General features: G+C 33.7%; 1 protein-coding gene across 25 annotated transcripts in view; it reads right to left on the bottom strand.

Annotated features, from left to right (window-relative positions):
- BCAS3 (BCAS3 microtubule associated cell migration factor) overlaps positions 1 to 13,458 on the bottom strand; it is a 519,095-nt gene that overhangs the window by 373,999 nt on the left and 131,638 nt on the right. For all 25 annotated transcript variants that reach the window (XM_074320579.1, XM_074320576.1, XM_074320587.1 and 22 more), the window contains exons 10-12: positions 12,943 to 13,019; positions 8,373 to 8,456; positions 483 to 653 (exon numbers count right to left, since the gene is read on the bottom strand). In XM_074320579.1, the coding sequence (XP_074176680.1) occupies positions 483 to 653; positions 8,373 to 8,456; positions 12,943 to 13,019 (332 nt within the window). The remainder of the gene's footprint in view (positions 1 to 482; positions 654 to 8,372; positions 8,457 to 12,942; positions 13,020 to 13,458) is intronic.

Here is a 13,458-nt window from a genome sequence, read left to right as displayed (position 1 = left end):
GTCACTTGCAACCATCATAGTTAAGTTTTTAATTCCTCAAATATGTAAGGTCTTGTTGATTACTTCTATAAGCGAGCCTCTACCCTAAAAACAAATTATTAATCTTCTGTTTAAGTTCTAACAAATACCATTTAAAGAAAAGAAAACAGTATTATGAACAGAACAGTATAAAGAGATGTACAGTTATTTATTTATGAAACATGTCCTAATGAAGAGATAACACAAGAATTCCTTAGAACCTCCATTTGACTATCAGGTATGATACATTAGTAAAATTTGAAATAACAGGTTTCAACATGTTACTCATCATTTTTTTGGGGGGGGGGGAAATGTTCTAACCTGAAATAACTTATAATTTCTAGAATTCTAAATTAACAATCTCCAGGTCCAAGTACATTTTGGCTGATTTTGATCCCCAAATGTATTCTCAGTCAGCCCATCCTCTGCAGAAAATGGACATCACAGGCCTCGAAAGTTCTTACCTGGCCCTCTCCAACTGTTTCAGTGTCAATTACTGTGATGATTCCTGGGACCAAAGGACTCCGCCTTGAATTACTATGGATGGCAACGTCATCTTCTGTCACACCTGAAGGTAGTGTGCCTGTCAGCTGAGTCACCACTTTTCCAACCATTGTCAGGCCAGTTTTCAATGTCTATACAATGAAAGGTAAAATGTATGACTTCACATCAGTATTTGGACTCTAAATAGAAATAGGCATCTTGTTCATTCTTCTAACCATTAAATTCTTTATTCTTTTATAAGTATATATATAGCAGTGAACTACCACAGAAATTCACTCTGACTTTTCATATGATCTTAAATTATAGTTAGAAAATCAGTATTACTTTTAGTGAATGGTATCAGTCAGCATGGTGAGAATAATGCCATAGGTAAATAATTCAAGAGCTTTGTTTCACATTCAATACAACCAGATTTTTATAAAAATTATTTCTTTTTTCTCCTCTCCTTAATGCATATAACAAGATACATGACATAGTAAGAAGTAGAAACTATGTGATGTTCTATTTTTTGAAATATTATAAAACTAAATTTAAAACTATTTTTTAGCATGAAAAAACTATGACACTGGTAGAATCCCCATGTTTAAAAAAAACAAACAAACAAAAACACACGGCTGGCCTGGTGGCTCAGGCGGTTAGAGCTCCATGCTCCTAACTCCAAAGGCTGCCGGTTTGATTCCCACATGGGTCAGTGAGCTCTCAACCACAAGGTTGCCAGTTCAACTCTTTGAGTCCCGCAAGGGATGGTGGGCTCCACCCCCTGCAACTAAGATTGAACACGGCACCTTGAGCTGAGCTGCCTCCCAGATGGCTCAGTTGGTTGGAGCACTGGCTCTCAACCACAAGGTTGCCAGTTCAATTCCTCAAGTCCTGCAAGGGATGGTGGGCAGCGCCCCCTGCAACTAAGATTGAACACGGCACCTTGAGCTGAGCTGCCGCTGAGCTCCGGGATGGCTCAGTTGGTTGGAGCGCATCCTCTCAACCACAAGGTTGCCGGTTCGACTCCCGCAAGGGATGGTGGGCTGTGCTCCCTGCAACTAGCAACGGCAAGTGGACCTGGAGCTGAGCTGCGCCCTCCACAACTAAGACTGAAAGGACAACTTGACTTGGAAAAAAAAGTCCTGGAAGTACACACTGTTCTCCAATGAAGTCCTGTTTCCCTTCCCCAATAAAATCTTTAAAAAAAAAAAAAAAAAAAAGTCTCTCCCCTTGGGACCTGGGATGGGCAGGGCATCTCCTATGGGTGCTCCTGGGGAGGAACCAGCACCCCACCACCCAAAACAAAAAAAACACGCTTCCAAAGATAATCTATAATATGTTATATAATATTGTACATCAACTTTTGGCATACAGTCTCCATCCAACATACTAATTACTAGATGACTGAAATATCACATAAAATTAGCTTAGAAGGTTCTTTTTACCTCTGGTAACAGAAAACAATTCAATGTTGTAATGCTTCTAATATACAACTTCAATTAAAGACAACTTAAGATATTTTATAATTACATTTCAGTTGCATTTCATTCAAAGAAAATAGATAAAAGTTACTCGTGTGTGAGTAATTTTTATGGGAATCTCATCTCATTATTCTCATATACATTAACAAGCAATAATGTTAAGGTGATGTTTTGTTTTCTCTGAAAGGGAAGAAAGCTAAAGCAAAAAGAAAATTACATGATGCATACACACTGAAAAAAGATCCAGTCATCAGAGCCAAAATTAAGTAGTCTAGATTGCATGGACATTACTTAAAATTATATGTCATAGACATACATTCAGAAATATTTTTTTCCAATCCTCATATTGTGAGAAAAGGTTTTTATTAAAATGCTTCAAATTAATTTTTAGTAAGGTGACTCTTAAAAATAATTATGGGAAAATAAATGTGATTTTAAAAACAATTAGATTGGAATTTTAAAAAGGAAACGTGTTTTCCAAAGAAGTTTTCCCTTAAAACACCGTATAACTAACACTAGTAACATATGCATTATTTTACTGTACCTATATTTTATGGAACCTTTACCATGAACTTGCGATGGGTTAAGGCTCTCAACATAAACGATCTCTATAGACTTCCTCAAACATCTCAGGTTTACTGAAGACAAAATTCAGGCTATAGAAGTTCAGTAAAACAGCAGCTCATACAACTAGCCAATGACAAAGCCAGAGTTCAAAACTAGGACTATCTCCAAAGCCTGCTTTTAACTGCTCTCCAGTATAGCCTTGTAATCTATTCCTGTTACTACTAGTGATCTCACACTTTATGAATTCAGAACACAGATGAATACTCTGGGCAGTGGGGAGAGGATGAAGACCATAATAGTGTATCTTAATAAATACTTAAATAAATGACTAGCAAAGCCATTTGCTAAATTCAAGCAAAGATATAACTTACAGCTGACTGAAACCAGGAAAAAGCCACAAATCAATTGTAACCGTTTTGTTTAGTGCTAAAAACTCAAACTGCAGTGATTATAAAACACAGCAGTGTTCCTCAATTAGCAGCCAAACATTTGTTTCAATAATTCACAAGAAATGACTTACACAAAGTCTGTTAGAGTGTTGTCAAGAAAGCCTCTTGAAGGACCAACAAAATCAGGCGCCACAGTGTATTGATGTCAAACGCTGGCCAGGAAGTCTTATTAACCTCTGAGATGCCTCAGCTGATGTACTTACTCCATTACTGCTAATGGAGATGCCCCCACTTAAACGGAGCTACCCCTTTATCAAAGGAATGACTTTCAGGTTTCAAGTCTTAGCTTGTTTTAATATATCCTCCCCATTTGCCCTTGAGCCTATTTCATGCTCTTATACCAATGAATAGGAATAAACGAAAATAACTGGAGCACACAGAAAATGGGAAGTAATGTACCAAAGCAAACCACATGATAAAGGGAAAAGTGAATATAAGAGAACTAGGAAAGAAAGCTCCAAAAGGTGGGGGAAGGGGGGCAGAGTAGTATATTTCATAGTGAAAGGATCATATTACATGAAGAGCTTTTGATATTTCTCATAAAAAAACAAAACAAAAAACCAATGACTACCAGTGGGGTCATCTTATTAGTGCACAAAAACCTAAACCCAAAATTGAAGTCATCAAATCTATACTTTGTACAGTAAGTGACAGGATAGTACTATCGTAGCTCACTAACTTTCAACACAAGGTCTAATGCAGGAGGTGAGAGAGGGACGCTAGGAGTTTTCTACATTAGTAAAGACCTTTGCTTCCAGGAGAAATTTGTTTCCATGTCACATCAATGAGCACTAGTGCCCAGAAGTAATATAAAATAATGTTATGTAATAATTTTCACATACCACATTAAGATACCTAAATCACCTCACCGTGTAATTAGCCTTTTCACTACATTTTAGTAAAAACGTTATGGGCATACCTGGTGATTTCCTCAAATACATACAAAATACAAGGAGGCTAAGCAAAAGTTAGGAATAAAAACACAAATTCCATTTTGGACAAATAGACATGTTAACTTAGGTGGAGTGTCCGCACAATCTGAGGTATCTAAATTTAAAAGCTCATCATATACCCGACTAATCTTCAAGAGTATTCACAGAACTAAACCGTATCTGTAAAAAAACTGAACATAAATTTATAACAAATGTGTGAGATAATTCACTATGATGGAAAATTCCAATCAGCATGGTACTTACTTATTCTGTTCGGTTACAGACAGATTTGCCAAAGGGTCACTAGTCGTCTTTAACCTTTCTCAGGCCGTATCAGTTGTCCTCCCTATCCATTAGTGCTAATGCTGCTGCCCTCACAAAAGCTGTTAGTTGTCATTAAGAAGTTATCAGATAGCAAGAGAAAACAGAGGCATTTTTATTAAATCAATTTACCACACTGGGGTTAAAACACATTAAAAGGAAAAATCAAATAGGACAGTTATAGGGTAACTAGGAAATATGGACCAAGATTTTATAAATGTATCCAAATAATCCAATTTGAACAAATTCAATAATTTTTTCCTTTATCACCATCACAGAGAATTCATCACTATTATATTCTTTATAAGGAAAGACAATAAATTTTGAAATCTAAAAGTATAACAGTTCATTTTAAGTTCTATTTGAAAACCCAGAAATTGTTAAAAAAAAAAAAAAAAAAAAAGATTATTGGCTCTAAGGAGATCCAAGTACATATACAATTAATATGTCTATACTTAACAATTGTATGGTGAGACAAAAAATAAAAAAATTGAAAAATTAATCCTTCAGTATAACAAAGTGGTTAAGTAACCTCTATGAAGCCATAAGAAGCTGTCATCAGAGAGAGAAAAATATCAGTACTTACTCTTCCTGAGAAAGTGATTTAACAATGAAACGTGAACTTATTTTAAGATTAGTATTTCTTAAGGAGCACATTCTACATGGTTTTTAAAATATTTTCCATGTTCTATCTCAAAAAATATCATATTACCTAGAAGTGATAAAAATGGTAAGAAATAATAAGAAATTTTATTTTCTATTTTCAATGACAGCCTAGGTAAATCAGATCAATCCTCACAATGAAAACAAGTAGGAAAACGGGGGAGAACTTTTTGAAAAAGCTGTTTGAAGGTATTGAATATTTAACAAGATAGTGAAGAGTTACTAGGTCTAAATCTAAGAGAACAAAGAAATCCAGACATGTGAGCAGGGCCTAGACGCACTTGATGATTCTAGAGGGTGTTGCTAAGAGACTGAGCTGTGTTTTTGACAGACTTGTGGAGCTAGTTGGTCATATTCAAAGGAGCCAACCTGATGACCTTCCTTCCATGCTTTGGGTTAGAACATAAAGGGATATACACTGTACAGTACAAGTTAAGACTGAATGTGTAATAATCAGACTCTCAGAGCTATTTCAGGTGAGTTTTGTTTAAATAATTTAAGTAATCTCAATCCCTGAAATTTGGATTAAGATAATCCAAGACTTGATAGTGCTATAGAACTCTGGTATCATCTCACACTCAAAACTGTTTCTAAAGATTTTTAAAATAAATTCTGGCATACAAAGAGTCAAGATGTCATAAATGAGGACCAGCAGAAACAAATAACAAAAACACACCCAAAAGGGAGCCAGATATTGGAGTTATCAAAAACATCTTTAAGATGACCATTTTTACTGTATTTAAACAGTCTGGTAATTTGAGAGAAATGGAATTCTAGAGAACCAGAAACTATCACTATTTACTAAAAGACTCTATCAATACACATATGTTCGATTTTATCACTCCTTTTGTGCATATATTGAGATAATCTTTCTTTTCCCTTTATTCTGTTAATGTGGCAAATTACACTCATCGATTTTCAGTAATAAACCAGCCTTAATATTGTGGAATTATCCCAACTGGATTGTGACACATTATCCTTACTATATATTGTTTTCTTTTCTCTGCTAATTTTTATTTAGGACTTTTTATATCTATGTTCTTAAGACAGGATTATAGTTTTTGTTTTTCATAATGCTCTTATCAAGTTTCAATACAAGGCAATCTTGCATCATAACACAAATTAGGCATAATCTGACTCTTTTTCATTCTATGGAAGAATCTTTGTAACGTTGCCCTTGTTTATTGTTAAATGTTAAATTTCTCTGGAGAGGATTTCTAGGTCTGAAGATATTTTAGGGAGATTAGAATTTCTTTTCTTAGTAAACTTCTATACCCCATTATACAGCAAAGTACAGGAATTATAAGTGTTCATAATGATTAATTTTCACAAGTGAACACACTAATATAATAGGAGTATAATCCATAATGTAACAGTAACAAAAACAAAAGAATATATTTATAATTGTAGATTTGATGTATTTACCATGTAAAACTGAAACTGCTTTATACCTTACAAAGCTAATTTACCCACGAAGCTTCTAATATCCAATAACTTACTAAGAGAAATTATCATTGTGGGGGTGGGAGACATCCCAACTTTCTAATCTTTCCTATATAAAATATCCAAGTGAAATTAAGGATCATTCTATTTCTGGTAGGATTTTAGGAAAATAATTTGTCAGCATTTTTAAATAAAGCTCATGCTCTCTAACTCAGGAGTCTATAAGTGTACAAATAAATATAAGAAAAACGTTTTCAAAAATATTTCATGACATTTAAGTACAAGTTAAAAGAACAGGGTAAGATATATGATTGGATTGAATGTGTTAAAACTATCAAGAAATGGGTGACTTTTATGTCCATGGTTATGTTTTCACTTCGTTTTGCAAATTTACAAACAAGAACATGAATAATCATTACAATCAGGTAAAAGCAATTTAAAAAGATTAAACATTAACCACTTTGTTCAAGAGCTAAAGGCAGAATTCTATCCATTGGCAGAGCTAACAATGAATTTCAATTAACACCAATTTCATTGGTGACCAAGCGTCTATTTGAAATTGACTGGATCAAGGTGTTGTCAAAACGTAATTTCTTAAGCATCTAAATGTGGAAGACACGAGTATATTCCTTGCAGTCTGAAATATCGGAGTATAAAATGTAGGGAGTTTGGACTTGTTCTTTGCAAAGCATATTTAGTCTAGCCTCATTCCAGCATGTCCATTTTTTCAGCTAATAGTTAAACGGCTAAACAGTTACTGAACAAAGCAGGTCACTTTCCTTTTATGCAGACACAAAAACACATAATTAGAACAAAAGAGGAGCTGAAAAGTTGTCCTCCATCACATAACTGAAAATTAGTCAAAATGATAATACAATGAGCTACCCAGATGCGAGTGTATGGCACAGATAAGTCTAAAAAGAAAAATCTAATACTTGAGCAGTAGATCTCATTGGTCTATTTTGTGCATCTATTATAAACTAACTGAATAACACTGATGCTGCCTAATTACTTTGTCTCAGATTTCTCTTCACTGAAATAACCACCGTAATTTTTGCATACACACGAAGAGAAGTAAACAATTTTTATAAAGATTCTCAAATCTAAAATATATAGTGCTGTAAGCATAAAGACATTCAGTATTTACCTTCTGAGTGAAAAGTATGTAATGCTTCTCTCATCAAACCAACGAGCACATTCTAAAGCACACCATGTAAGCATTTGTGATCAATCTTGAAGTATTTTTGTATTTGTTTTACATAAAAACAGTGTGACCTTTGATTCCCTCCCTGTGGTTTACTTTAAACTGTTGTTCTTTTCTGAACAGTTGTGCTTTCTATTATATGCTGTCATTTAGATTCACTATGTCATCCCTATTATTAGAATTGTTTTGTTGTATACTTCAGAATTCAAAAGGATAGTGATTATAAGAATACCTTATAATCAGCATAAAGTTTACAAGCCATCATCAAAATTAACCCTCGCAAACACACAAAAAGAACTCACATGACAAATGTGCAGGGGGCAGCCCTATGACATAAGTGAATTTTTTAATGTGCCAGGGGTTTAACTCCCATTTTCCTAAGGAATAATATTCTTTTTATGTCAAAAAGATTCCTAAATGTTCAAAGGTGCAAAGGGACGTCAGTATTGATAGAATAATGAAAATCATACAGCAAGAATCCAGAAGTCACCACTTCAGACATGTAAAGCTTCGTTTGAAAGAGTTACTAATTACATAACAGACTTTAGCTTACAGACTTAAATATTTAAAATTGGATAAATAGAAACCCTGTAATCATTGCAACACAAAGTAAAGTATTATTTATGAACCTGAAGAAATTAAATACCTAATCATTTAGCCACCGTGTCTCATGAGTGACAAAATAATTCTGACTGACGTCTTACTTTCATTTGGGAATGAAAAGGGAAGAGGCAATCGCAATCGAATTCGGGAGAAAAACTTGGTAATTATTCCACATAATCACAACTCCCAGAGACTACTGGATACTCACTTTAGCAGCACTAATGACTGTAGCTGTATAAGACTGAATGTTGTCTCCACAGGCTCCGCCACGGGACTGATGACATCGAATCAACTGGAAAACGAGAGAAAGGAACCAGAAAGTCATTTCTATTAAACTGTTTAATCTACAAGCTATTAGGATAGAGCTTATTCACCACGCATAATGATTGTGGTGGGTGGGAATGTTTGCATGAGTGTATTTCATACAAACAGCCAAAAGCCCGCTGAGACACTTTTACTCCTTTTTATAATCTACTGGTGCCACTCAGGCAGTTTCATGCTCAAATATGATTTTTAATTACAAGATGAATGGTCTTTAAGAATTCATAAACACTGAAATGGTAGAATTTGGGATCTGGCAGCCTTCCCCCAAATAAAACTTAAAAACAAAAATCAAGGGACGCATGCCTTCCTAACATTAAATATTTAATGTGCTAGCAAATTGGAGGTTTTGTCCTCTTAAATCCTACATAAAGATTATAAAACAAAACTTTAAAATGACAAAAAATTGCCATATTTCCATTTTCAACCATGTCAGTGAAAAAGTGGCACAAATTGTGCATAAATCCACTACGACCCATATAGTAGCTATCCACTTCATAAGGCTTACTAGTTTTACCGTGAAAAAGACACGCGCTTCTTCCTGCCCAACCTACAAAAATTAACCTGCCAATTTTCAAAGTGAATCGCTAGTTTGACATCCATGATTCTCTCATGTGCTCAGCAATAAACCGGGATTAAATCCTACACTTCCTAAATTCAGTTTTTAAAAAATCATTAGCCAGATTTTTACATGTAAATTTTTTTTAAAAAATGACTAGAGTATTAGAACAGTTCCATAGTCTAATATGAATTATAAAAGCCCATAGAATTGAGACAGAATCTACATCTTCCAAAATATAAGAACAAAAAATGCTTTATGTAATTTAAAACGTCAACTGATAAAGATTAACATTAAACCTTTAATTCTAAAATCAAAATTTTCTTCATCACTGACATTTATTAAAAAACAATCGCTCAAAGCAATAATAATATGTTATAATGGAATATCTTTAAAAGTCTGATAGGAGATGCCAAGCTGCCCACTGAGTGGTTGCTTAAGCAGATTTCAAGGTCAATGGTGAGGAATTTTCCAAATGACAGGTGATCAGCAAATGTGGTTTCACATAGGGGAAAATAGTGAGTTAGAAAACAACCATTTTAGTTAATAAAAAGAATGTGTCTCACTGATTCACTCACTCACTCATTCATTTATTTACAAATACACATTCAGAACAATTATGAAAATTACCCCTCGGGTGCCTCTTACCATATGTACAAAGAATGTTATCTTGGAAATACCACTATCTTTTCCCCACTTCAGATAATTAAAATAATCAAGGACAAATATGTGAAAACAAGCAATAAATATGTGAAAATCTTTTCAAAAAAACTGAAACTGAATTCTGTGTCAGAATTTCTACATAAACGTAATTGAGACAAATTTTTGTTTAAAGCATAGAATCATTCATTTGAAAATTACATTTATATCTCAGTTCATCAAAATTAAAGATAAATCAGAAATTTCTGTAATATAAAACTATCAAATGGATTAATTTCCAGGAAACATAGGTAAGCCAAAAAAGCAAAATACGAAAGACCACATATATTACATTTTGGGAAAGAAAAGGAAATAGAAATATATATAACATATAATGAAATACATAAGCATATAAATAAAATATAAAAACAAATGTAAACAATTATATGTCCAATAAAAACTGTAACAGCAACGAAGGATAAATTAATCAAAATAAAATATAAACACAGTATTGGAGGTTTTGTCCTCTTAAATCCTACATAAAGATTATAAAACAAAACTTTAAAATGACACATTCAGTATTAGGCAGCGATGGGAGTGGAGAGAATTGCAAAAGAATACTAAACTCTTTTTATTTGGTTTGACTTTTACAGTGGTATTAGCAAGCAATTCTGCAATTATTTCTTGTAGTATAGGATTGAACAATGGAAGAAGATGTGCTTATGTCGGTCTCCTATGCAAAACAAGGGACATATAAACAGGAAATGGGGGATGAAACGAAAGAATGTGTACATGTGTATACACAAGTGCACAAGTATACATATATGTATATTTTTCTACTTATGTATAATATATAGAGAAGTATAAGTGTGGAAACAATACGCATATGTTTCCAAACTTTGGCCACTAAAAGGGTCGAAAAGCAAAACAACTCCAGCAACAATGAGCACACCTACCAGACAAAGCTTAGTATTAATACCCTTATCCACTAAAAGGAACCAGGAGGTCAGAAGTAGCAGATTCCAGGGCTGAGGTGGGGCAAGCACAAGATGAAACTGGACACATTCTTATGACAGCAAGTAAAGAAATCATTTTTAAAAATATCCGATGAAGGCATGTCATAATATCACAAGAACCAGCCTACAGGGGTTCTCTCATTGTTCAACTCTGGGAGAATTTGATAAAGACAGAAACAATTAAAAGTGAATGAAAAAATAGGAATCCATGAATTCATATCCAAAATACAGATACAAAATATAGGGAAGGGAAATATATAACTTCAACATAATCAAAAGAAAACATCAAAAAACTCAAAGTAAAAATCATTCTGCTTTTTAAAAAGAGTAGTGGGTAGAGAGAGGAAGTTGTATCATCAAAATTTTCGAGGTTGTAAAAGACAAACATTGCGTAACAGTCCATACTAAAAGAGTCTAAAGGGACATTCCAACAAAATACAATCCCCGATCTTAGACTGGATCTTGTACCATAGGAAAAAAAAATCTACAAATGACATGATATGATTAATTGACAAAACTGGAATATGGATGGTAAATTAGATAAAAGCATTTTATCAATATTAAACTGCCTGATAACTTAAATATTAAGGGGTAATATGATATATGTAAACTTACTCTGAAATGGCTCAGACTAAAGGGTACATGGGTGGGCTTTGGGCTATTTGTACTATATTTATTCTTGCAAGTTTTCTGTAAGTTTTCTGAGCTAAAAGTACAGTTAAAAAGAGGCATTGAAAAACAAACCCAATCAAGATATATGTCCTCTTGCTTAAAATTTTAGTCAAAGAGCATTTTCACTAAAAGAGACTTATTCAAAAAATTGATTACATTTTGCAATTCATCACTCAGCCCAAAAGCTAAAAAACAATGAGAAACTGTTATGTAAATACTACGGAAAGATTTATCTAGAAATATTTCTTCCAAAGGATGGAACAATCAGCTGAATAGCAAAGCCCTTGTGAATGCCACTACACTTTCTGGTCTCTTTATGTAACACTAGATATTATTGACACGTATCTCTACAAAGGCACGACACTTGGCACACATCCAGCCTATGCATCTATGAAGGGAGTCCTTCCCACATGAAAAAAATACGTTACTATTTGCATAACACAATTCTAACTGGGTAATTTTTCACACATGAGAATACATCTACAAGAGCCAATTACAATTATTACATCTTCTTGGATGTCTCCAGCACTCAAAGAAATGTATTACAAATGTAAACATTAGAAGACACCATTGTCTCCACATTGAATAGTATGCCTCTTGTCTCATTTGAAGATATATATTTCTCTATTTTTTGAGATATACTGGAAAATCAATAGAAAGAACAGATTGGCATTCTGGCATTCAGTAAAATGTAAAATATCTACCTGTAGCAGACAGAATTTTAGAAAAGTGTCAAGGAATTCGCCAGAAAAATAACTTTCTTCAGTAGTTTCTTGATTTTATGAATTTCAGACGCTTTTGAATTTACTTGCTCTTTGCTTTCATTAAATACTTACTGTACTTGCCATACCTAGACTTGTGTTAAAAACTCTTCAATAAATATTTTAAGAAACAAGCAAAAGTGAAACAAAAAATGATTATCTTCTTTGAAGTCTACCATTTTTTTAGATTTAATTCTATATTCACATACAGGCCACTAAATAGCATAAAAGGGATTTCACTTTTCCTTTCCGAAAATTCAAATTTGCCATGTGTTTTGAATTGGACAAAAACAAAACTTTCAGTGTATAAATATAATGTCTTCATTTACTATGATAACCATAATACATAAGTGAAATTGATAAACAATGGGAAAATTCAATAAAATGTGAGCATCTGTGATTTAATTATTAAGACAAATGTCTGAACCCTTGTTTAGATTTAGTCGTAGACAAATAGTTAAAGTAAATTTAATTATTCTATGCCTCAGATTCCCAACCTACCAATAGAGGCAGAAGTCATTCCCGCCTCCTAATGTCCAGCTCCACAGAAATACCTTTGATAATATCAATGTTGAGGTTTAAGATTAATGGAGTAAAGTTCTCTATATGAAATTAAGCATAGAAAATTAGGGTTGAGTCCAAATACTGATCTTAAGCAAGAAGGAAGATAGGACAATTATTGGGCATCCAACCAAAACCAAAGAAAATAAACTAGTAAGTTAAACATTCGCTATTGGTTGGTAATCACTTTGGGAAAATTCTTCAAGATTTGCTCCATTACCAATGATCCACACATGGGCCATGCCTTACCTTGTTTTCTGCGTAAGCCAGCCAGCGGCTCCCAAGAGCAACAGGGTTCATGTTGGGCCCTGGACAAGGATAGCAGCCTGAAACATGTCAAATGGCAATATTGAGAAATGTCTTCATAAATTTTCTATTGGTGCATCATACTTTGAAGCCATAAAAATGGAACAATCAAATGCTTTTGTTTTTTTCAAGTGTCACATAAAATTCCCATAATACTACTCATTTTTTTTAATAGCTAAGTGAAGTTCTTTCTTTCCCCCTCTACAGTTTCCTTTCGGTTTTGACTTTGTTCCAATCAAGAAACAAATCTGGGAAAAACTGGTAATCACTTTTAGCAAAAATTGGGCATTTTATACAGTTATTCATAAAACAAGAGAGAGAAGCTAAGGGGAAACATTTAAAGTTCGTAAGTCTACAACTTCATAAGTCAAGCAACAATGTTTGGAGAGGAAAGAGGAAGGATACAGTTGGTTCAGGAATTTAAGGGCAAAAGATAAGGAAGATATGCACATAAAAGGA

Source organism: Rhinolophus sinicus, linkage group LG15, assembly GCF_036562045.2.
Source record: "Rhinolophus sinicus isolate RSC01 linkage group LG15, ASM3656204v1, whole genome shotgun sequence".
NCBI classification, from domain to species: Eukaryota; Metazoa; Chordata; class Mammalia; order Chiroptera; family Rhinolophidae; genus Rhinolophus; species Rhinolophus sinicus.
Note: the sequence above shows the minus strand (reverse complement) of the source record. Positions and strands in the feature narration are given on the sequence as shown.